This window comes from Phyllostomus hastatus, unplaced genomic scaffold (assembly GCF_019186645.2).
Source record: "Phyllostomus hastatus isolate PE091 unplaced genomic scaffold, TTU_PhHast_1.1 phas_contig_86, whole genome shotgun sequence".
In the NCBI taxonomy this organism is placed as follows: domain Eukaryota; kingdom Metazoa; phylum Chordata; class Mammalia; order Chiroptera; family Phyllostomidae; genus Phyllostomus; species Phyllostomus hastatus.
The window spans coordinates 67569312-67592694 of NW_025333977.1; the positions used below are offsets into that span (position 1 = coordinate 67569312).

The 23383-nt window shown below is 40.6% G+C and overlaps 1 protein-coding gene across 2 annotated transcripts in view; it reads left to right on the forward strand.

Moving 5' to 3' along the window:
- CRYBG3 (crystallin beta-gamma domain containing 3) overlaps nt 1-23383 on the forward strand; it is a 121518-nt gene that overhangs the window by 41616 nt on the left and 56519 nt on the right. Inside the window, exons 4-10 of one of the 2 annotated variants that reach the window (XM_045850869.1) lie at nt 5729-8868; nt 9397-11708; nt 13274-13318; nt 13570-13685; nt 14813-14960; nt 20784-20920; nt 22154-22268. In XM_045850869.1, coding sequence (XP_045706825.1) covers nt 5729-8868; nt 9397-11708; nt 13274-13318; nt 13570-13685; nt 14813-14960; nt 20784-20920; nt 22154-22268 — 6013 coding nt within the window. Of the gene's footprint in view, nt 1-5728; nt 11709-13273; nt 13319-13569; nt 13686-14812; nt 14961-20783; nt 20921-22153; nt 22269-23383 lie in introns of both variants that reach the window. The other variant, XM_045850868.1, reaches the window with a different exon arrangement.

The following is a 23383-nucleotide window of genomic DNA, read 5'->3' on the forward strand; positions in this document are numbered from 1 at the left end:
CTTCAAGAGTCACAACTGTATACCCAGCCTTTCTGTTTCATTTGTCCATGTAACTGCTTCCATCTGCCTCTTCCAGAGGGTGGTCCTGTAAATCAATTCTGCTAGAGTAAACTTCATCAATTATCTCAGCACAGTCATGTATTAGCGCAGCTAGTGAGGCTCCGGGAGAAGCAAGGCAGTATTAAACTTACAGTTTTGAGGGAGACGTTGGGATTGTCGAGAAAAATTGCTTGGCACCTGCCCATTCTTCCAGCAGTTAAGAGGGCCACAGTTTAGAGAACTCTCATTTGAACTGTGGTTTCTTTTCTGTTCCCAATAAGACTTCTTTTGCCGGGTTTAAGCAGGAACCCAAGAAACCTTACTAGTTGTTGGCAGATCTGGGCCTTCTGTGCTCATACTTAATAGTCACAAGATGTCAGATGGTTCAATGGCTCAGGGCCCCCCCCCCCCACAGAATCATGCATGAGTTCTTGAATGCTGGTGGTTACAATATGGTAAGGACTATCTAGCAGTGCTAAGTCTTGACTCAAGATTCTGCATCCTGCCATTCAAAAGCAAACAACGTTTGATAATCCTGATCAGCTAGAATGCAAAAGAAGGCATCTTCAATACTGAATACCACAGGCTGTTGCTGGGAATACTTTTCACCAAAGGAGAAGAATTGGGACCATGGGGTAGATGTCCTGTACAATGCCATTTATGACCCTTAAATCTTATACAAATCAATACGAGTTTGAGTGGGGTTTGTTAATGGGCAATATGGGTATTGTATGGAGAGTGGCAGAGCTAAATAAGTCCATATTCCTGAAACTTCTGAATTACTGGGTGTATTCCTTCTAAGGAGTCTTTCCTCAAGGGATACTGCCTCTTATCAGGAGTCCCTGCCTCTGGTTTGAGGTCGGCTTTAACAAGGGAGGCTCACTTAGCCCTCTCTGGCTTTCCAGCAGCCCACACAATGGAGTTTACCTGATTTTCGATTTCTTCTGGCCAGGGTCGTTTTTCCTCCTCCATGGTTTCGTGAGGAGCTGCCAAGCATGCTCTGGAGGGAGCGGTAGAGCTGTTGTTCCCCTGGAGGAAAAATGATTTGAGCGCAGTTTTGACAACAGGTCCCTTCCTAGAAGAGCAGTTGGATGCTCGGGAATATATAAAAATTTGAGTTAAAATTGTGTCTCCCACAACACATCCTCATGGTTTCAAGAAAAATTGGCTTTCAAGGCTTCCAAAAATTCCAGTTACAGATACAGCCAGCCGTGGGGACTCAGAGGTCTGTTGACCATGGAATAGGTCGCTCTGGTATCAATCAAAAAGTCTACAGTTTGTCCCCCACTGTTAGTTTTACCTGAGATTCCTGGGGCGGGTGACTCTAATGGGTAGTAATGAGAGAATCTCCGGGCCCGTCACTCACCATCACAGCAGTCCCCCTTACCAGTGGAGCTCTCGAGTTCTTGGACTCTGACCTCCTTTTTCTTATTGGGGACACTCATTTTCCTAGCACCCATTTCCTTTGCAATACGCACATTGATCAGTGGCAAGCACTTTAGACCGGAGTCAGGCACCTCTTGCCTGCCTGTGGACAGAACTGCCCTGAGGCCTGTTCCAAGAAAACAATGGCCACTTAGGCCTTTTTCTGTTCTCTGTTATAAACTTTGAAGGTAATGCCTACTAACTGGGAAGGATTCATGTCGGTTTTTCCTTCCAACTTCTGAAATTTCTTTCTGTTGTCAGGTGCACTTTGAGAGATAAAGGTCATATTCACCATTCTGATATTTTCAGGGGCTTTGGATCCAGATCAGTGTATTTTCTACAGGCCTGGTAGATTCTTTCAAGAAACTCAGAGGGGTCCTCTGTGGGCTTTTGTCATACTGTCTGTACCAAAGTCAGACTTTTCTGCTTAGGGACTCCTTTCTTAAGTCCCTTGAGGATGCATCTCTTACAATGCTCTAAAATAAGAAGGCCATTCTCATTAGGGTCCCCTAGGCTTGGTTAAAGGTACTGCCTTAGTAGGGTCAGGAGCCCCATCCGGATCTTCTTGGTGCAGTCTCCGAACCTCTTCATTTGCCTTATCCAACACCAGCCTCTGCTCATCCTCTGTAAGCAAAATATTTAGTGAGGTTTAGTAAGGCTTGTCTGCCCGGTTGGGATGGTGGATGGCAAAAACTGATGAAACTGCCCTGGCTGGCATAGCTCAGTGGATTGAGTGTGGGCTGGGAACCAAAGTGTCCCAGGTTCGATTCCCAACCAGAGTACATGCCTGGGTTGCAGGCCATAACCCCCAGCAACCACACATTGATGTTTCTCTCTCTCTCTCTCCCTCCCTTCCCTCTCTAAAAATAAATAAATAAAATCTTTAAAAAAAAACTGATGAAACTAAGTTGGTTATTTTAGTAGGGTCATCCATATAAAAAAGCTTTGAGCTTTCCCAGTGTAACAGATCTGATGTAGGAAACAGAGAACCGTATTTTTCAGACTATAAGACGCACCTTTTTTTACCACATTTTTTGCTTCAAAAATTTTTCCCCTATTTTCCTCCTCTAAAACCTAGGTGCATCTGGGGTCCACACCATAAGATGCACCTAGGTTTTAGAGGAGGAAAATAGGAAAAAAATTTGAAGCAAAAAAATGTGGTAAAAAAGTGCATCTTATAGTCTGAAAAATACAGTATGTGCTCAATCATAGCCAACAGGCTGGCCCTCTGGCCCTACTCCCATGGGAAGTCTTCAAGTCTTCACAAAGGGTATTGCCCTACCGCTGTAGGGGCTTGTCCTCCACTGAATTTAGTCCCAGGACAGGTTTGGGACAGAGAGACCAGTCCAGGCTCACCTCCTCCAGCCCCCTCAGCTGAGTGAAGAGGAAGACACCCGAGGGCAGGAGGGGCTGTGGGAACCCTGACCATGCTCGCAGCAGCCATAACATCCTGATCCTCCTGTGAGCTTCTGCTCTCTGCCACAGGCAAATTCCCTTTCTCTGGACCAATAATCTGTTTCCTTTTAATCATACATCTTTATTGTATAAAGTTATAAAAGCATGTATAGAAGGCATTTCATCCCACTTCCCTGATCTTTGACAAAACAACTCTAATTGCAGTATAGTATAGTACTTTAAAGACCCATTCAGCGGCCAGCACTCTCCTGAGTCCAGATTATATGTAAACTAAGCAGTATTACAATAAAAAATCATTTTCTTTTTTGTCATAGGTTTATTAGCATTGGCCAACCAATCAGCCAAAACCTGCCCCAAAAGGCTTTTTCCTGGAATAGAGGCTCTTTCCCCCATTCTACCCGACAGAACTCTATCACACTAACCAAACCAGAAGGCACCTTAATTCCTGACAACTGATCTAACCCTGAACCAGAAAGAAAGCACAGTGATTCAATCAAGAAGTGAAAGCAGCGGGGAGTGCCAAGCGTCGGGAGGAGGAGAGTCCCCAAGTGAAATCACTTGGTAGCTGCTGGGGAGTCTCCAGATCCGCACCCAGGGCTGCCCAGTCCAGGCAACAGTGGGACTCCCCACCAAATACCCAGACTTACTAGACAGTCCCAGATTCTGTCCCGGCAGAGTCACCAGAATATGAGGCCAGAAAAGTGGGTGTTTGTGCTGCCTGTCACTACCAGAACCAATAAGTAGAAACACGGTTGAATCTTTATGGGCTGTTTGTTCAGGTGTCCCGTGATCTGAAAAGATGATGGATTATGTACCCCTAAAAGACTGTCTTACATTTCATCTCAAGTCAATTTTTTTTAAGTAGAAGAAAAGTATAGGTAAGGGCTTTGGAATTCAGGAGGAAAGTAGGTAAGGGGTTTGGAATTCAGGGAAAAGGTTAATCAGATAGGAGCAGCAGTCCAGCAATCTTCCCAACATCCTTTCGTCTGTTGACCACTGATTCTTTATCTGTGTCCTGGGCAGTGGCCACCTCTCCCTGGATACCACCTTGATGGCTTGCAGTCCTCCTGGGGCACAAAGGTCTCAAACTGTATGTGGTCTCCTGGAGTCAGGATGGGTCTGGTTATACATCCCAGTTCCTGGAACAGTAGCTTTTTATGTGCATAATCACTAAGCTTATTAAGTATAACTTAAAACTAAAAATTTTCCAACTCTTGAGTTCCCCCATCAGAAAGACATGTCCATTGTCTCCGAGTTTGTAAGCGTTTTTATACATCAAGTACTGGGAAAGAGGAAGAAAAATGTACACCATCTGAAGGAATTTGCATTAGCTGTAGGCAAGGGGGTGGGAGAAAGTGTAGCAGGGCCAGCTCTGGGATACATGTACCTGTGCATCAGTGGTAGGTTTCAGCCTGGAAGGCCTCCATGTAAGCAAGAGGTGAGGCTCCTGAAGTTATTGACGCCTGACTGAAATTATCTGTGGAAATAGCCACCTGGAATTTAATCCGAAATTCCCACAGATACACAGAAATAGCGTCTTTTGTCAGAGCTGGTCCACAGCTATTAACAGGCTAACTGTTCTGTGTCTTTCACTCTCCGGGTGCAGTAATTTTAATTTAGAACATCTTAGAATTTCCTCCTTGACAGTCAAGTTTATTTCTTTGGTACTGGAAAGTAGAAAATGGAAGAGGGTACTGTGCTTCTTAATTCTCATTAGTAAAGCCCTCCATGTTAATGGTATAATTGCTTAAGGGAATTTGCCAGAACCACCTCAACAAAGAAAGCGGATTCTTTTCGTTTTGTTTTAACCTATATCTTTTAAATAAGGAAACAAGGCTCAGAAAGCTAAGTAACACCCCCCCAAATCACATAGTTAATAACAATAATAGGAATTAATAACAATAGGAATAGCTGGTAGAGACTATGTAGGAAGTTTCCAACTCCTCCAAGTCCAATGTCAAGGGCAAATACTGGCCACGGGACCCAAGATCACTATATTGGAAAATTCCACAGGAAGAGACTCATCCATCTGCCACAGCTATTATAATCTTCAGATCTTTCTTTTAAAATGCTAAGAAAAGTGATTCTTGACTTAAGAGGAGAGGAAAATACCACTGGACTCCCCGTGTGAATAACCTGTGAAGTATATTTAAAAGAAATCCTCATTAAAAGTCATCGCGAATGGTCCTGGGTGGTGTGGCTTAGTTGGTTGGGCATTGTCCTGGAATCCGAAAGCTTGCTGGTTACATTCCTGGTCAGGGCACATGCCTGGGTTGTGGGATTGGTCCCCAGTCAGGGCACATGCAAGAAGCAACTGATTGATGTCTCTCTATCACATTGATGTGTCTCTCCCTCTCTCTTTTCCCTTCCCTCTCTCTAGAATCAATAAAGGGAAAAAAACACATTGCAAATGATTTTATCTTCAAGTAATTAAAATAATAAACAACTTTGTAATTGTTTTTATGTACAGTTGACTATGCAAATTTCCTTTTTAATATACATAAAACCTTTATACCTGTTGGGCAACATTTTTAAGATTGTTTTCCATATATTAACTTATGCTTCCAATGTAATTTATATAGGAAGCTACTTTGCTTGATTGAAATTCTATAAAAAGTTTTTTAATTCTTATATTTTCAATAGATTTATGTCCATGATGAGAATTTCTATGTCAAAGCTTTATTATAATTTGAAAAACAGTTGCTGGTTGTATAGCTGTTCTCTACATAGAAAAGTTAAAATCCTTCCCTGTTATGAGCTATACCTCACCAGAGTTTCTGGGATTACTTATTATTAAATATTTCTAATTGTATTTTCTGACCTCTCATGCTGTTCTTTTTCCCACCAGACAAACGGATGGTAAACTGGAGAGGCCCTCAGTAACTTACGCCACGTATCAAGGCCCCAGACAAATTAGAAAATATCTGAAGCAACAGACCGTGTTAGACACTGTGAATCCCTTGGACAGAGAAAATGAAAGTTCTGACTCGAGCACAAAGGCACAAATCGGCCCTGGGAGTGAGAGTGAGGCTGGGACGTTGTCCTCTCTGTCATCGGCTAGCGCGGACGTACCTGTGCAAGGGCAAGTGCTGGGAGACCCATTAGAAGACTCCGATTGCAGCAGAACAAGTTTCGGCACAGAAAGCCAGCCAACTAACCACCCCGTCGTGCTGAGTATTGCTTCTTCTAAGGATGTTTTCAATAAAAATGGTCCCAGGGGACCTGAGGGAAATAGATCATCCCCCTCTTCTATGACTAACTCCGACTTTGCTGTTGGGGAATCTGACTCAGAACACCATTTAAGTTGTATACCAGTTTCTCGGACTGACAGAAACTTGGTATGCTCAGCCTTGTTTACAGGATGTTCCATTAGCACAGTTCCTCGCAGTCCAGACTTTCAGGGGCTAACTTCTACAGGGACTACAACAAAAGAAAACAGTGCAGTGCAAAGAGAAGAGCATGTTGAGCCTGAGAGCCCCACTGTTTCTGACTTCCCTTGTAGTAAATCTGATGGAAGCGACACTACCAAACAGGAGAGTGCAGATAAATCAACTAGGCAGGAGGACTTGCAGTCTCCAGAGAGCAAGTGTTCTGACAGGCAAGCTGCAGGAAGCTCATCGAAGCGGGGTGCCAGTCACACCAGTGCTCCTCAGAGACATGCCGTGACAGACACAGAACTCGTTCGTGAAGGCAGTAGGTTGTCTGCCCCAGATGCCCAGAAAAATTTGGCTGTTACAGAAATCAGGCAGGAGACAGAAAGTATCTCAGTCAGTGAACCCACAACTTCAAGTCATGCAAAAGCTCCAGAAGATAAAAATGAGTCATTATCCAAAGATACCAACCAGGTGTCTGTAACAGAAACCAAAAGGCTTGATTTGGGGCCAGCTAGCAAAATGCTTCACATTCTTAGACTAAATCAAAAGGACCCTGCTGCTGTAAAACATGTCAGTGAATTGGCAGTTGAAGCATGCTTAGAAAACAAAATACCCCCTGAACTAACTTTTAAACTTTATAGAAGTCACATGAAGGACTCCTCTGACTCTGAGAGTCCTCAACAAGCCAAAGTATCACCTGATACCAGAACCTGTTTTGCCCTTGACTGTGGAAAATCAAATTTCAATACTTCATCTCCTACCTTCGTTTCTGGAGTTGGCATGCTGAGCAGGTTGGATGTGCCTGTTGTAAAGAATGAGGGGTCTTCCGTGCTCACTGAAACTGGGGATGTCAATGTTGTTGGCATTTCCAATGAGCCTAAAGAGTGTCAAGAAGAAAATGTGGGGAGTCATGTTGAGGCTGCAGATGGGAAGAGTCCTCCAGCATGCCTTCACCATGAGCGTGCATCTGTGATTCTTGAATCTGAGGATGCTCTTCCTGACGGTAAAAAATGCCAGGTTCCACTGGACCTTGAGGCCAGTGACACCCACTTGACTAGAGTGGACTCCACATTGGAGTGTGAAAGCATCTCTGAGGACCACAGTTCCACTTCATCTCAAGGCCCTAATAAAGCAGAGTTCATGCTTTCCAACAGTAAAGCAAGGAAGAGCACTCTGGAGAAGTCTGGTTCCCTTTCCTTGGAAACCAAAACTAGTGACATTGCTAAAGTTTTCTCAGAAGCTAAAGTTGATGGTCAGGACAGTGTTCCTACTGAGTCACATTCTGGAAGAGGAAAAACTGTAACCCTTTCCAAGATATCTGTTTCCCAAATGGAGTCCAAAGACATTTCTCAGGGTAACATTTCTTCTCCATTTGAAATTACAGATGTGCCAACAAAGCCTGTTTTATCAGAATTAACCTCCCTCGAGGCTGAGCAGGACCAAAGTTATCAATTGGTAGATCACAAAGAGATTAAAGAGATATGTTCAGATGTGGGGCCCAAAGAAAGTTGCCATGCCAAGATGTCTCCTTCTGCCTCCCTAAATCAAGATAAAAAGGAAACAGAGGTAGATGCATCAGGTTATCCATCTCCTTTTCTCAAAAGTAATACATCTGGGATCTTACCTCCTATTCATGATGAAAAAGCCAACGCTTATGTGATTTGTCAACCTTCAGATGTTTATGGGACTGAAAAGAGTTCAGGTTTCGCAGAAATGGCAAAACTGAGCTTCACTGATACTTGCCAAAAATTCCAAGAAAGTGACAGCATGAAAGTACATTCACCTATTCTGGGCTCTCCTATCACTTTGGGAAAAACCACTTTTGCATCTGAAGATTCAGGCTCTCTCAGTATTCCCTTTGTGCCAAGATCCAACACAAAAGCATCATCTCACAGAAGGAAAGAGAGCTCTCTTGCCCTAAGTGCTGGCACTGAGAGCACGTCTTCCTCAAACGCTGAAGGAGTCCACGTGATTACCAGTGCACATCATCCCCAAAGTAACTTTGGTTCTGTGGAAGTTACTCTAGATGGCACACATGAAGGTGCCTCCCTGACTAACCTGCTGCACCCTGAAAACTCTTATTTGGAATCTGAAACTTCTATACCAGCAGGGGCAGAAGTGACCCCATCTCAGGGATATTTTGATAATTATACTAGGGAGGTATCTCTCGATTTCCCAACAGCTGCCCAGTTTGACCTGCTGGTGGAAGGAGAGACTGGAGCAGTTGCTGGGGCCCCAGCGTCAGTTAACAGCTCAGGCCAGCAGTGTTCTGAAGCATCTGCTGAGCATGTAGAAGCAAGGAAGAGAGCACAGGACCAGTGTTTGGACGTCAGAAGTGTTTTGCCTAACAAGGCTGATACGTGGCCTGGTGAGGTTTTTAATTCAGTTAGGGAAGACCTCGAATCCAAACACACAGTTGATACGTGCCAGGACCACATAGCCGGGGACGCCATAATGAATCCTGGTTCCCGGGAAGGAGATGGCACATCTGAAGAAAAGCCATCAGATGTGACCCCTTCTGGGATCCAACTGACAGAGCATTTGGAAGAGCAGGACTTGGAAAACTTGGCAGGAGCCCGAGGGGAAGAAAAGGCCTGCGTTTTACTTACACCTGGTGAGAAGAGTCTCCTTTTTGATTCTGATAGAATGAATGTGTGTTGTTTGTTAGAAGATCAAGCTAGGGAATTAGTCAATAAGATTATTAATTCAGCCCAAGAAAGTATAACAAATGATGCTTTTGAAGATACTGAGGATACTTGGGATTCTGAACTTCAGACTAATACTTCAAAAATTCTGAACAGTGATAGTGTTAAGCCTCATGTAAGGGAGTTCTTGGTGTCAGAACAAGTAGTAAATCAAAGCACATGTGAAATTAGTGAAAATAAAGTATTAGGTAGATTTTTCACTCTAAGTAACTTAGGTAGTGACACAGAGTCTGATGCTCTAAACTTGCAGGAATCAGACACTGTTTTGCTAGGTGAAGACTTGCCCCATGAAGCGTTAGGTGATAGAGTAGAAACACACTTATTTCTCAAAGAGGACTCTAAAGAGAAAGTGGAAGCAGAGTATGTGGATAATCACAAAATGGGGAGACGGGATGTGAGAAATCTGGCATTAAATTTCACGTGGCCTCCGTTTGCAGATGATGACATCCATGGACCTGGGACCTCCAAAAGCAGTTTGTCTGACAGCCTCGTGTGTGTACCTGAAAAAGGCTTGCCCGGACACGGTAATAAGAGCACACCCCTTACAGTGTCTGAAGTAGGAAAAGTCCACAAAAAGGATACTGAAGTAAATCTAGGAAAAATTGAGCTTATCCCTTCCATGTTAGAGATGGTAAAAACACACAAAAAGGATGCTGAATTGAAAATTATGAAAAATGAGGCAGCCCCTTTTATGTCAGAAATGGGAGGAGCACACAAAAGGGATGATGAACTGAATATCACAAAAACTGAGCCAACAGATGACAGTTTTAAAATGCGAGAAGTATACCCAGTGGATGCTGAGAAGCATGAAAAAACCGAGGGATTACCTGCCATGGTAGGGATGGAGAAAGCTCACAAGATAGGGGACACGGAGAGGGATATTGGCAAAACTGACGCGATGCCTGTCATGTCAGAAATGAAGAGCATCTATCAGAGAGATGCCGAGAGAATTACTGGAAAGACTGATGTGATACCTGCTACATTAGGGGTGGAAAACATCTACCAAAAGCATGCTGAAGGTGATGTAGGCAAGACCGGGGTGACATCAGCTCTGTCAGAAGGGGAAAACACTTACCAAAAAGAAGTCCAGGGGATTGCTGAAAAGGCTGAAGCATTGCCTCCTGCATTAGAAACAGAAGATATTTCCCAGGATGCTGAAGGAGATGTGGACAGCACTGAGGTGACGCCCACAGTGTCACAAGTGGTAAATGTCCCCCATGAAGATGCCAAGGGGATCACTGGGAAGACTGAAGGGCCTGCGTTGGGAATGGAAAGCACTTTCCAACAGGGTGCTGAAGGAGCCACTAGGAAAACTGAAATCGTACCTTTGGGGTTGGAAGTGATAAAACTACACAAGAAGGCAGCCCCCGCCTCTTTAGAAATAGAAAAAGCATGTGAAAGGGATGCTGAAGGGACGACCAGAACCCCTGTGTCCATGCCCTCCATGATAGAAATGGAAAGAACATCCCCAGAAGAGCCTGATGGGGCTACCTGTAAACACCCCGTGTTATCTGCAGAGGTAAACGTGGGGATAACATATGGAGCAGGTCTGGAATTGCCCGTTACACAAGCAGAGGCCATGCTTGCCATATCTGAACTTGAAAAAGCACCCCAGGAGTACACTGAAGAAAGTATTGGAGAAATGGAGGAAGAGCCCACTGAAGTAAAGGAAGGCTTAATAGCACATGACAATAGACTTGCTTCGTATTTCAGAGGATACGAATCACCTACATTAAGTAAGGATTATGAAGGCTACCCAGCCTTAGCAATGCTAGATTTTCAACCCGTGGATACCATAGGAAGGCTAGACAAAAGAACATCTGTTACTGCAGTAGATGACAAAACAAGAGATGTAGGTGATTACAGCGATGAAAAGGAAGACTCTAACCTAGCCTTCATTTCTCAGGATGAACAAGAAAATTCCTCCTTTACTATATTATATGAAGAACCCCTTCAAGATGAGGACAGGTGTGCTACTGCCAAAGTAAGAAGAGCACACTCACTCTTGCCTTCTGACACACCCCCTGATGGCATGCCTGTCCTTGCATGTGAAAGGTCTGAGAGTAGAACTGACCTGGTCCGCCATTTTGAAAAGGGCACTAAAGTAGACAGTGATAGTTCGGAAATGTTCTTATCAGTGGAGGCGAAAAGGTACAGAGTTTACCCCTTAGCTCTGTCTCCCATTTATGAGGACGACAGCTCTCAGGAGGACATTCTGTCCAGCGAGGTCTCGCCTGGGCATCATGGCTCCACAAAATCGAGAGATGGTGCACACCAGCCCTGTTCTGTTTTGTCACTTCTCCAGTCAGTATCAGAGCGTTTAAAGATGAATTTTGATGAAGACGACAGGCAGGAGTTAGGGGAAGAGGAAGAAGAATTGTTGCCTAAGGGAAGTCTGACAGCTACAAGGAGGGAAACTGTCAAGCTGCCAGATCCTTCCACCATGTTCTACTCTGATGATGACCAGGAAAGGACTGGAATTTCTAAGGGTTCATTTGTAAAGACAAACGAACCAACTACCTCCAATCTGCAGATAGGTCTGTGGCCAGAAAAGACCCCATTCCTACAAAAATCTGACCTTACTTCTAAATTACATTCTTCTGTAAAGAGTGTTTATCATCAATATCTGCAGACTTCCAAAACGCATTCCTCAGAAAAAGGAGCCAGATTTGGTGGGACTTTGCAGGAACCAGTGTCAAAATATTTCCGTGCTCAAGACATCTCAGGCAGATTGAGCCCGTTCACAGAGGTAAGTTATTTTGATTATTAACTGGTGAAGTGGTGCTTTGCATCATAAATGATTTAGAGGCTTAAGAAAATCAATGTTTTGGTGTGTAAAGATTGTTTTTAAAAATATCAGATGTTTTTTCTGATTCTTTGGTTGAAGTGTATCGTAAGTTACATATTTTAGCGAAACTGTTACATTGAGAAAAAATTGCCCAAAATTTAAAGGTAGAGAAGGAAGTTATTTTCCAGTTTTTTACTATATTTTCAAACTAAATTAAGTGAAAAGATGCTGAATTTCTCAAGGGATCATATGTGAGAAAATTGACATTTGTCTCATGAAAATATTTTATAATGGTTAAAAATATTTTGAATACTTAAATATGTTCCTTTTTATTATTTTTTAATCCTCACCCAAGCATGTGTTTATTGATTTTAGAGAAAGAGAAACATTAATGTGACAGGAAAACATTGATCTTTCGCTTCCTGCACACATCCCAACTGGGGACCAAACCCACAACCTAGGTAGATGCCCTGACCAAGGGTTGAGCCCATGAGCTTTTGATCCCGGGACAATGCTCCAGCTGCTGAGCTGCCCGGCCAGGGCCAGAAAAAGATGTGAAATGTTTAGTGGACAGCCTCTTCTCACTTTAGTTGCTCATGTTGTTCTTTAAAAGCAGAACAATGAACAGCCTAATTTAAAAAAAAAGAGCTATAACATCATATTTGGAAAATGTTTGGACATTCAATTGCATTTTTCTTTGTCTTAGAAGTGTTCAAATGTCTAAAAATATTCATTGAGGGTAGGACTTTCCTTTCCAGAGTTCCCAAGATTATGGAGCTTTCTTTAAAAATCCCAAGGCCTGCATCGTTACTTGGAATGACCTTAGGAACAAATAGTAATACTTAATACCAATCAACAGCTTGCAGAGCAAAGTCATTTGAAAAGAAGTAATGGGACTTAAAGAAATGTTTCTTTAATGACTCTGCTACCTACCAAACCAGGTGGAACCTCCTCACTGCATTACAAGGCTCCCAGATGTGGTCTCTCCAGCCTCACCTCCCTGTGCTCTGGTTACGCACTGTGTTTCCTACCACCAGACTTTTTTTCAAGATGGTTCTCTTCCTGGACTTCTTTTCTCTATTCTCCCACCCCATCTGACCACATTTTTTCACTTAGTGAAATTTGGCTTCCCAAGGTCTTCACTTGTCAACAAGCACCTTCTAAATCTTTGCCATCACCTCACCTCCATTACCCTGGTGCCACTTCCCTTAATTTTCATAGCCTGGCGTTTTCTTTGTGTTTTACCTGTGAGTTTAACTTAGCCCCTGCCCCTGAACAGAGTCAGGAGAGTGCAATCAACTGTTTCTCCCCTCCGAGCTATAAGCTTCTTGAGGGCAGAGACAACACATTATTGTCCTTTATATTTACCTTTATTTCCTTGTGGTGCCTAGAGGTACACCTTGCATATAATGTCACTAAATAAACCTGATAAATTGGATTTGTTTGTTAAATGGCTGAGAAAGTGAACTGTGTATCTTTCCATTGATGTTTCTTAAGGCTTTCTTCTTTCATTTTTATTATTTCAGAATGTTGACAGACAAACTCTGAGGTGTAACCCAAGACCTGGGAAGGTAAGCATAAGTGTGTTTTATATGGAATAATATGTAATATGAAAAGTGCAGGTTTCTTTTAGGTTTGGAGAGCTTAAGTAAATACTGGGAACTGACTTAGAAAAGGATTATTTTACTCAAAGATTTAACATCTAAAGTAGTGATTACTTTTATATATTCAGGATATTTTATTTTCTACATTGTAGGACTTTTTACAATTTTAAATGCATTTTTTAAGAATAGTTATTGTGCCTGTTTTCTGTGTGTTCCAGATGGTTATCTATGATCTCCATGGAAGTAAATATAAACAAGAGGTCTATTGTAACATTCTCGATGCCACGTCATGGTCCTTTCCGAATGGGGTACTGATAAAAGTTGTAAGGGGCTGGTAAGAGATTTCTTAAAATTATATAGTATTTTCCCCCACAATTAAATGTTGTGTTGCCATTTATGCTTTTGTATTTTTTATTAAAGTCACATTCCCTTTCCTCTCATTTTTGACAATGTTTTGAAACATCATTAGTATTTTGTAACTTAATTGTGCTATTTCCTGTGGCAGAAAATATAAGCTATTTTTAGTGCATATAGCGAGCAGTAAGTGGCAAGATCTAATTTATACAATGTAACAACCAATACCATTGCGTAACTGCATTATTAACAGGATAGATTGGGCAAGTCATTCCCATTCAGTTGAATGAAGCATGGTTTCAAAAACAAGTTCAAAATTTGTGGGATGCTAAGGAATGAGAAAGCCACATACTTAAAGTCATTTGTGCAGCTGCCATGCTCAAAAAGTGAAGGGTTCTTTGTATGGTGTAAAAATGAGGGAAAACCTCATTTGTTGTTATGAACTATGTCCCATGGATATGTCGGAGACAGGATTTCTTTCTTTTTTTTTTTTAAACGTAATCTAGATTTACTGTTGGTTTTAACATGACACCATTTTTTTAAAGATTTTACTTATTTTAGAGAGAGGGGAAGGGAAGGAGGGAAACATCAATGTGTAGTTACCTCTCTCGCGCCCCCTACTGGGGAGCAGCCAGGATTTCTTTGTCCAGTATTTCAGCTACCCACTGGTCAGTATTCATGTTGTAAGCATTCTGGTGCAGTACTGTCTTCATGTAATAAAAATGGGACTCGTGTGCTTTGTTAATCAGGGACCAGCAAATTAGGGTAGAAGTGGAATTTGGAATGGTTAAGCTATTGTCTTTAATATATATTTATAGCTTCATATATATAATACCTATAAATATGTGTATACATAAATATCACCATAGATTGTAATATTATATTCAGGAAGTATTATTTCAAAGTTCATTCTTTCTTATACTGTTTGTATCTATACTGCCATAGATCATCGTTTCAAAAATAGGATTATATGCTAACAGTGGAAAATAACCCAGATTTAAAAATGCAACTGGATAAGATAGTCTGTGACTTACTAAGTATCACTTGTTTTATGCCTCATTTCCTAGGACATTAGTGATAACTGATCATGCTTTTGTATTTGTTCAGCTGGATTTTATATGAGAAGCCACATTTCCAAGGTCAGAAATGTGTGTTAGAAGAAGGGGAAAAGGTGTTAAATCGTGACTGGACCCTTCAGAACAGAAAGCATCCACAGAGAAGTTTTGTACTGGGTTCTATCAAACGCATCTTAAAGGTAAGAGAGGTGTTGATTTTCTTCCATTTTTTTATTTTGTTTCGTTTGTCACATAGTTGTACTTTGGCCTACCAGGTTTAGAAATAGTTGCCATAATTTGTGCTAATTTTATTTATTTTTATTATCATATTAATGATGTTTTTACATTATACATGTAAAGTACTAAATGTTCATTTACAATATTAGTGGTAATTATATATGTATATATGTTTTTAATGTAGGAATATACCATCTTTAGGAAAATAGTCAATGTTTCCAAATTTTCAAATATATACTTTTTCTAATATAGAAAAAGTAGTTCTGTGTACATGTGTATGTGAATGAGAGAGAAGTAAGAGAGAAGTGTTAGGAGAACACTTTCTGTTTAGAAAATATTATTTTATACTAAGATGAAAAAAGTCAGTATAAACAAAAATTTGTTGGAAGTGCTGTGGTAATTTAGAGTAGAGTGAATTAGTGGTAAGGACAGATGTAAGATAAGGAAAGAATTCTCCCGTATAGTCTTTTTTTTCTTTTTCTTTTTAAAAAAATTTGTTGTTGTATTTTTTTCATTACCATTTAACCCACTGGTACTCCCTCCCCTGTGCAATCCTCACACTGTTGTCCATGTCCAGGAGTCCTTTTTCCTTTTTGTTCAGTCCCTTTACCCTTCACCTCCCACCCCCAATAGCTTTCATCCTGCTCTCTATCTATGAGTCTGTCTCTGCTTTGCTTGTTAGATCAGTTTGTTCATTGGATTCCACAAGTGAGTGAAATCATGTGGTATTTGTCTTTCTTTGACTGGCTTATTTTACTTAGCATAATGTTCTCTAGGTCCATCCATGCTGCTGTAAAGGGTAAGGTTTTCCTCTCTTTTACAGCCAAGTAGAATTCCACTGTGTAAATGGCCCATAGTTGTTTATCCACTCATCTATTAATGGACACTTGGGCTACTTCCATATCTTGACAATTATAAGTAACGCTAAGATAAAGATAGGGGTGCTTATGATCTTTCAAATTAGTGTTTTGGGTTCCTTTGGGTATATTCCCATAAGTGAGATTGCTGGGCTGAAAGGCAAGACCCATTTTTAATTTTTTGAGGTATCTCCATACTGTTTTCCACAGTGGCTGCACCAGTTTGCATTCCCACCAACAGTGCAAATGGGTTCCCATTTCTCCACATCCTCACCAGCACTTGCTGTTTGTTGATTTATTAATGATGACCATTCTGACAGACATGAGATGATATCTCATTGTGGTTTTAATATGCATTTCTCTGATGACTAGTGATGTTGAACATCTTTTCATAAGTCTGTTAACCATCTGTATGTGCTCTTTGGAGAAGTGTCTATTCAGGTCCTTTGCCCATTTTTTAATTGGATTGTTTGTGAGGTTTTGGTGTTGTTTTATAAGTTCTTTATAAATTTTGTATATTAACCTGTTACCAGAGGTGTCAACGAATATGTTCTCCCATTCCGTGGATTGTCTTTATTTTGTTGATGATTTCCTTTGCTGTGCAAAAACTTTTTAGTTTGACACGGTATCATTTGTTTATTTTTCATTTTGTTTCCCTTGCCTGAGGAGATTTGTGAGACAATATATTGCCACAAGCAGTGTCTGAGATTTTACTGTCTATGTTTTCTCCTATAATTTTTATGGTTTTGGTTCTAATATATAAGTTTTTAATCCATTTTGAATTTGTTCTTGTGCATGGTGTAAGAAGGTGCTTTAGTTTCATTTTTTCTTGCATTTATCTATCCAATTTTTCCAACACCATTTATTGAATAAATTATCTTTAGGCCATTGTACATTGTATGTGTTTGCTTCCTCTGTTAAATATTAATTGGCTCTAAAGGTGTGGGCTTATTTCTGGGCTCTCTAGTCTGTTTCACTGATCTATGTGTCTGTTTTTATGCCTCCCATGTAGTCTTAAGAGTCCCTTCATCAGTAACATAGCACATGATTTAGTTTAATTACTCCTATGGCAGTCAAGAACACATTTTTTTCAAATTATAGAGATTTCTTTTATGTGCTTTAAACAAAAATGCATTATGATTTGAATTGATGTTATTAAACCCTTGAGAGTTGTGGAGATCATACAGAAAAACTCATTATCATAAAGGGGTGTCTGCATGTGTTTTATATGAATTAATACTTTGCAAAACTGTAGCAAACCTATGTCTACAAAGACCCATGTCTGCTTTTGGACCCAGTTCTGTGATGGTCACTGAGAATAGAAATATAAGTAGGACATGATTCTTGTTTCAGCTTGCTTAAAGCCTAGGGACAGACAGCTGAGTAACCCAACCGTAGATGTGAAAAGTGCCCTAAGGGTACACCAAGGGGAGGGACCTTTCCTGGAGGAGCTGGCACCGGCTGGACTCCTGAGAGAGTAAGCAGGAGTTAGGTTGCAGAGGAAGATTGAGAGCTACAGTGTAAAGGGCAGTGTTCCTTTACAGTGCTCACTGAATCGGCTAACTCACTAGAAATGCCGTGAAATGAATAATTATTTTGTAGGTGGACTCTTCTAAGATTTAAGTAACTTACTGTTTTGTGCCTTCCTTGTGAATGCCAGGCACCATGCCAGGCCTGGTGGCGGGGCGGGAAGAAAAAAATGAATAAGATATTGTAAATAGCAACCTCCTCCCCCTCTTCCCTAATTAAACAACAATAAAATCAAACAAAAACTCAATCTGCTGAGAATGGGTATATAAATGGGTATTTGCACATCTGCCATTTGCTTAGAATATATTATAAGAAAGAATAAGTCATGGTTGCATTTTTTTCCTCCTTCCATTGTTCTTGGAGTCTTGTTTAAATTGCCTTGTTCTTGCCCACATATCTTGAACAGGCTAGCAACTTTTAGGAAGGAAAATAAAACTATTGAGCTTTGAATGGAAAAGGCATTAGCATTGTTCTAAATACTTAACAAAGTGAGAATCGAGTATCAAACTGCTTCCTTTCTCCAACCGTGTCAAAATGCTGGTTATGGAAAGCTCTGCTCTCATGGTGGCCATTCCAAATCCATCTGGGCCTTGTTTCCTCATCTTTTAGTTGCTCTAATCTGACTTGTCAAAACTTCAGTGTTCTTTAAAGGTACCATGTGAATGGGTGCAGCAGATTCAGCACAGGCCATCAGTTATCAGCAGCTGCAGATTCTGCTCTGGGGTCATCTTTGCCGCCAGGGGGAAGGATTGGGGTGGGGCGGCAGTGCAGTGAACCTGGAGCCAAGTGCTTGCTTTTCTCAAACAGAAGAAATGAACTTTGCAAGTTACTGGGTTTACTATGCATTTAATTTTTGTTAAAGGAATGACATATTTGTTATGGTCAGAAGTTATTTAGGTTGTCCCCTCAGTAATGAGCCTAGAAGGGAGAGATCCGTTGTTAGATCAGTGACCGAAGGTATTTTATGTAAGGTAGAGGCAAGTAGATTTTCTTACTGCTTTTGTCGACTATAATTCATTCCCACCCTTGTTCTCCTCTGTAGCTTTGTCTCCCTTCCAGCTAATTGCTTTAATAGTCTAAGCTGGAAGATTTCACCAAAATATACTTGTAAAGTATATCATGGCTAGAAAAGTCTGGGAGGAAGCCGTCTAACTTTTCTAACAGTAAACTGTTTGTTGTTGCTGAGCTACTATAAAGCACTTTTCAGTCACTAACCAGTGAAATCTTTTTCAGTCTACTGGAGAAGAAAAAATTGGTCCTCTGATAAAGATAGATGAGAGCATAAGCATTCTTATTTTTGTTTATTTTCCATTTTTTAGCCATTGTCATGCTTGGTCCATTATGCCGTTTCCTTCTGTGTTGTAGTAGACTTGAGTTCCTCTTAGCTTTTTCCCTTTCAAAGTACACCGCCCCAACATTGTTTGTATAACACAATGCAGAGGAAACTTATTTGCGTGGGACGCTGGGTTCTGTGCTCTGTTGCTGCCCCGCAGGTCCCTGGGGGAACATGAATGTGGCAGCGGTTCTGTTACTAGAACTCTATTATTAACAGCAAACAAAAGAGCCTTGAAGATTGACAGGTGATTGCCCTGAACATTTCTGCCTATTTTGAAATGAAACTTTAGAGAGAAATATATTTTTATACTTTAAAGATTATTTTAGCCAATGGCTTTTTGCTGTATTGCATTTTACAACTAACTTTCTGAAAATAAGATGTATCAATTGGCTTGCTTTTACATATTGAGGAGAATTATTAATAATGAATAGTAAGAGAACTCAGTTTGGAGAAAGGTTAAAAATTAGAAAATTGCCATTTTAAACATTGCAAAACTGATTATAATAAAAAATACAATTTTTAGTCCATCTAATGTCACCTCTAATTGTTATTGAATTTACCTATTTTATTAAAGCATAATCATTTGAATTTCACAATGTCCTAGATGAGAACTTCTCTACTGAAACTTAATTTGTGTAATTAAATGCCCACCACTACCAGGACAGATTGTGGTTCAGATGGAAGCACATCTGTAATTCCAGGAAGGGAGAAATAATTGTGCTTTTGATTCCCTAAGAAAAAATTGTGCTTTTGAGTTAGAACTTGATTATTAAAAGATTTTCATAAGTAAGAATACAGAGAATTATGTCTTTAATTTCAGTGAGGGATACATTTACAGAGCTTAGAGAGGCCGGAGAGGGAGTGAAAACACCTCTGGAGCATGGAGACCAGCATGACTGAAGAAGAGGTGTGGGGAGTTAGGGTAGAGGAATGGGTTGGTGCCATACTGGAAAAAGGGAAACAGATACAGATTCAATGTGTTTGGGTCTTGAGCCAAGGCATGGCGCAAGGAAAGTGGTACTCCAACAAGCCCAGCTGTCTGAAGGGTAGCTAGCACTTGACTGGTAGCATAGGCCCATGATTGAAGTCTTGGCCTTGACAAAGGGCCTTGACCACGGGAGAAGATAAGAGATATACACCAGTGAAATTTTAAGGAAAGTTTGACAGGACATGGTGACAGTGGATATATGATGGAATGTAGGGTTAAATTTCATAATGCCATTCTTCTCCAAACCAACTGTACTAAAAACAATAAATAGAATACCACAAGTAGGAAAACAGATTTCCTTTACCCTCACCTCTAATTCCTACCCCTTATGTCAATGTAAATTAGATAACACCCCGAGGGTATAGTACCTCTCTGTTGTTTGTCTCATTAATGTTCCACATGAGACCAGCTTTTATTGAGCTCCCTTCCTCCCTGTGGCTTTGTTGTGCTTCTAAGAAGGAGGGCAACAGACTTTCGGCGCTCAGATAGTTTGGTGACTCTAAGCATTGCTTAATGGAACAAGACTTTTAAAAACAAAGCAGAAAATATTGGAGTAATACTTTTTCCATCAGTAATATTTATAATTTTCATGTTATCAGTGTAACTCCTTAGAAAAAATTTGTTGGTGGCCAGATGGAGAGGTTTGGGGGCCTGGGTGAAAAAGTGAAGGGATTGAGAAGTATGAACTGACGGTTTTACAAAATAGTCACGGGGATGTACATACGGCACAGGGAGTATAGTCAGTGGTACTGTAATAGCCACAGATGGTGGTGCCCAGTGGGTACTGGGCTTGTCAGGAGGTCACTTCGTGAATTGTGTAAATGTCCAGCCACTATACTGTACACTGAAGCTGATAAAATACTGAATGTCAACTGTAACTGAAAACTGTAAAAAAAATTTTTTTGAAAAGTTGCATTTTAAACAACTGATACAGAGAAACAGTATTTCCTTTATGCTGCTCTTGTGAAGAAATTTAACTGGACAATGAGAACAATTGTAACTGCATGTCCAGGGTGTTGAGAATACTGGACTGTGTGTTTCTTTAGAGGATTTCAAAGCCATTTTTTTTTTTCAGGATTGCAGTATTCCAGAGATAGAACTTTGCCCACAGTCTGACCCAGTGTGTTGTCCTATTTACATACAGCAAGCGGTCCCTAATTTGGAAGAGCTGAATATCCCCAAATCTATGTCCTTCACTGTGAAGGCAGGAGTGTACGTATCAGTTTCTCTTTGTTACAGTGATTGACGACCACCAAAGTTAACTTTTATTTCATATTTCAGTAGGTGACATACATATTCCTGGGGTGTTAGTTAATTTTATTTGTACTCCTAGATATCCAAGAAAGACCATTGCAGGGATTAAACAGATTCTGTCTTACTTTGGCACCTACTAAGTGTTTGATGTATAACTCACAGGAACAGATAGAGATTCTCAGACATAGTTCTCGATAGATGCATCCACCATCTTTTCCTGCATCAAATTTTAAGACTGAGAAAAGATATGTTCCTGGCCTAAAAGTCTGCAGTCCAAACTATTTCCAGAGTGTCTCAGTGCTTATAGTTTGTGAGGGCCTCTGCAGTCCAGGCACATGATGCCTTTTGATGTATCACCCTGCTTTTCCTGCCAGGCAGGTTGAACTACTCTCATGTCATAAGAGAGGAAATTAAGTGGTTGGTCCTAGGCTCAGCCTTTCTGGCTCCAAAGGTGTCCTCAGGAGTATGGCTCTGAGTTTAATCTTAAATCAGTCTCAGATTGGCTACAATCACAAATTCTGTGGTCCCTGATTCAACACAGACCCCTCTTCTCTCATCCATTGTTCTTTCCTGCTTTGGCAACGATGGTGTAGAATTTTGGGGTCAGCTGTAGGGAAGTTGGTGTAGGGAATCTTTCTTCATCTTTGCCAACCATAGGTTAGAACTCTTGGGCGGACCCAGTAATTAATCCTGTCCATGAGCAGCATTTGTAATCATCAAATTTAGGTGGAAGCTAGTCGGGAATCCTGTATCATATACTGTTCCTGAGGCAGCCAATAGACTGATACTGATTCTAAAAATGTAGGTGAAAGATGTAAGTTGCCTGGTGCAATCCCTACCTCTGATTACTCCAATTGTAAAAAGAGTGGGATATAGTAGAATGGTACTGATACTTCACTTATATTCTGCTTGAATTAAAGGGCTCACACCTTTTAAGTATTGGAAATTTTAATGCTTGGAAAACTTATGGTAGACTTTATTATAGGATAGGCAGTGTTTGAAGGTAACAACTTAATAACATGTCGACTCATTGTATGCTGCTTAGTGAAGTCACTCTGAGTGTGTTTTATATGCATAATTCTTTGACGGGTCTTTGTTTTGTTTTTATGTAGCCCTTTTTACTTTCAATTTTACAGAACCAGACTAAGGTATTCCTGTTATACTTTAACCTGCCATTCCTTTCTTATTTAGTTGGCTTGCCTACCCAGATGTTAATTTTAAGGGGCGTGCTACAGTTCTGGAGGAAGACCATGGACTCTTTGAGATTTCTGCAGCAGAAATGAAATCACTGTATCCACTTCAAATGGTAAGCAAATTTAAAGGGAAAAATTTTCCAAGTACCCATGAATCCAAAATTAAATAGCTTTGAGAACTGCTCATACATCTCAATCCTGAAAATGAATGTGAATACTAAATTAACAAACTATTGGTTCATTGTTTTTCTGTTTCTTTATATCATAGAGAATGTCTGTGTGAAAATTTTTAATTTTCCAGAAGACAAATGTCTGAAATTACTTTGTGCTAAGTTTACTACAATACATGCAATTTCCTTTTAAGTGTTATTCTGTGAGATTTTTGAATATTTAATAAACCTCTGAATTTTTTTTTACACTAATTGTAAGTCACTTGTAAATTACACTCTTCCCTGGTAGCGATGCATGATAAGCTCAGCATTGGTAACAAACGGGCAGCTCTGTCAGTGGCGGCTCTCTAACAGATAAGTACGCGCAGTGTTTCTTTTCTTGCAAACATTTTTATTTGAGGGACAAACTGTTCATTAAATGTGACCTGTGTGATAAACCATATTTGTTTGTTTCATGCCTTTTAAAAAAAATTAATAAGGCAAACTAAGAAATTTTAGAAAATTTCATGATGTGGGTTGTATTAGAAACAAGTGGATTACAGAATTAGAGTTTTTGTGAAGAAAGAGGTACTTTTTATGCCCTACAACCTTGAATCCATAAAGACATTAAATGCGATAAAAAGTGTTGACAGAACTTGAAAGAGGAAGTGCTCTCTCTAATTTAGAAAGCCCAAGTGGTTTTTGAGAAGACATTTAGAAATAAGTGGTTTAGAAATCTCCCCTGCCAGATGAGATTTTTTAAATCTACTAGTGCTTCAACTTTGGGTCAAGATGGTGACTTAGGTAAACACGGCTTGCCTCTTTCACAACTACGTCAAAATTACAACTGCAATATAGAACAATCATCACGCCAAACTGTCAGAAATCAAGTTGAATGGAAGTCTGACAACTACAGAATTAAAGAAACCATATCCATCCAGACTGAGCCGGCAGGTTGGTGCCATATCTGAGACTCCATCCAACTGGCTAGCACTGTTTGACCCAACCTGGAGATCCCCAGAGGCTGTTCCACCCAACTTATGGGCCCACCCAATCTACTTTTTTTAATGAATGGCTGG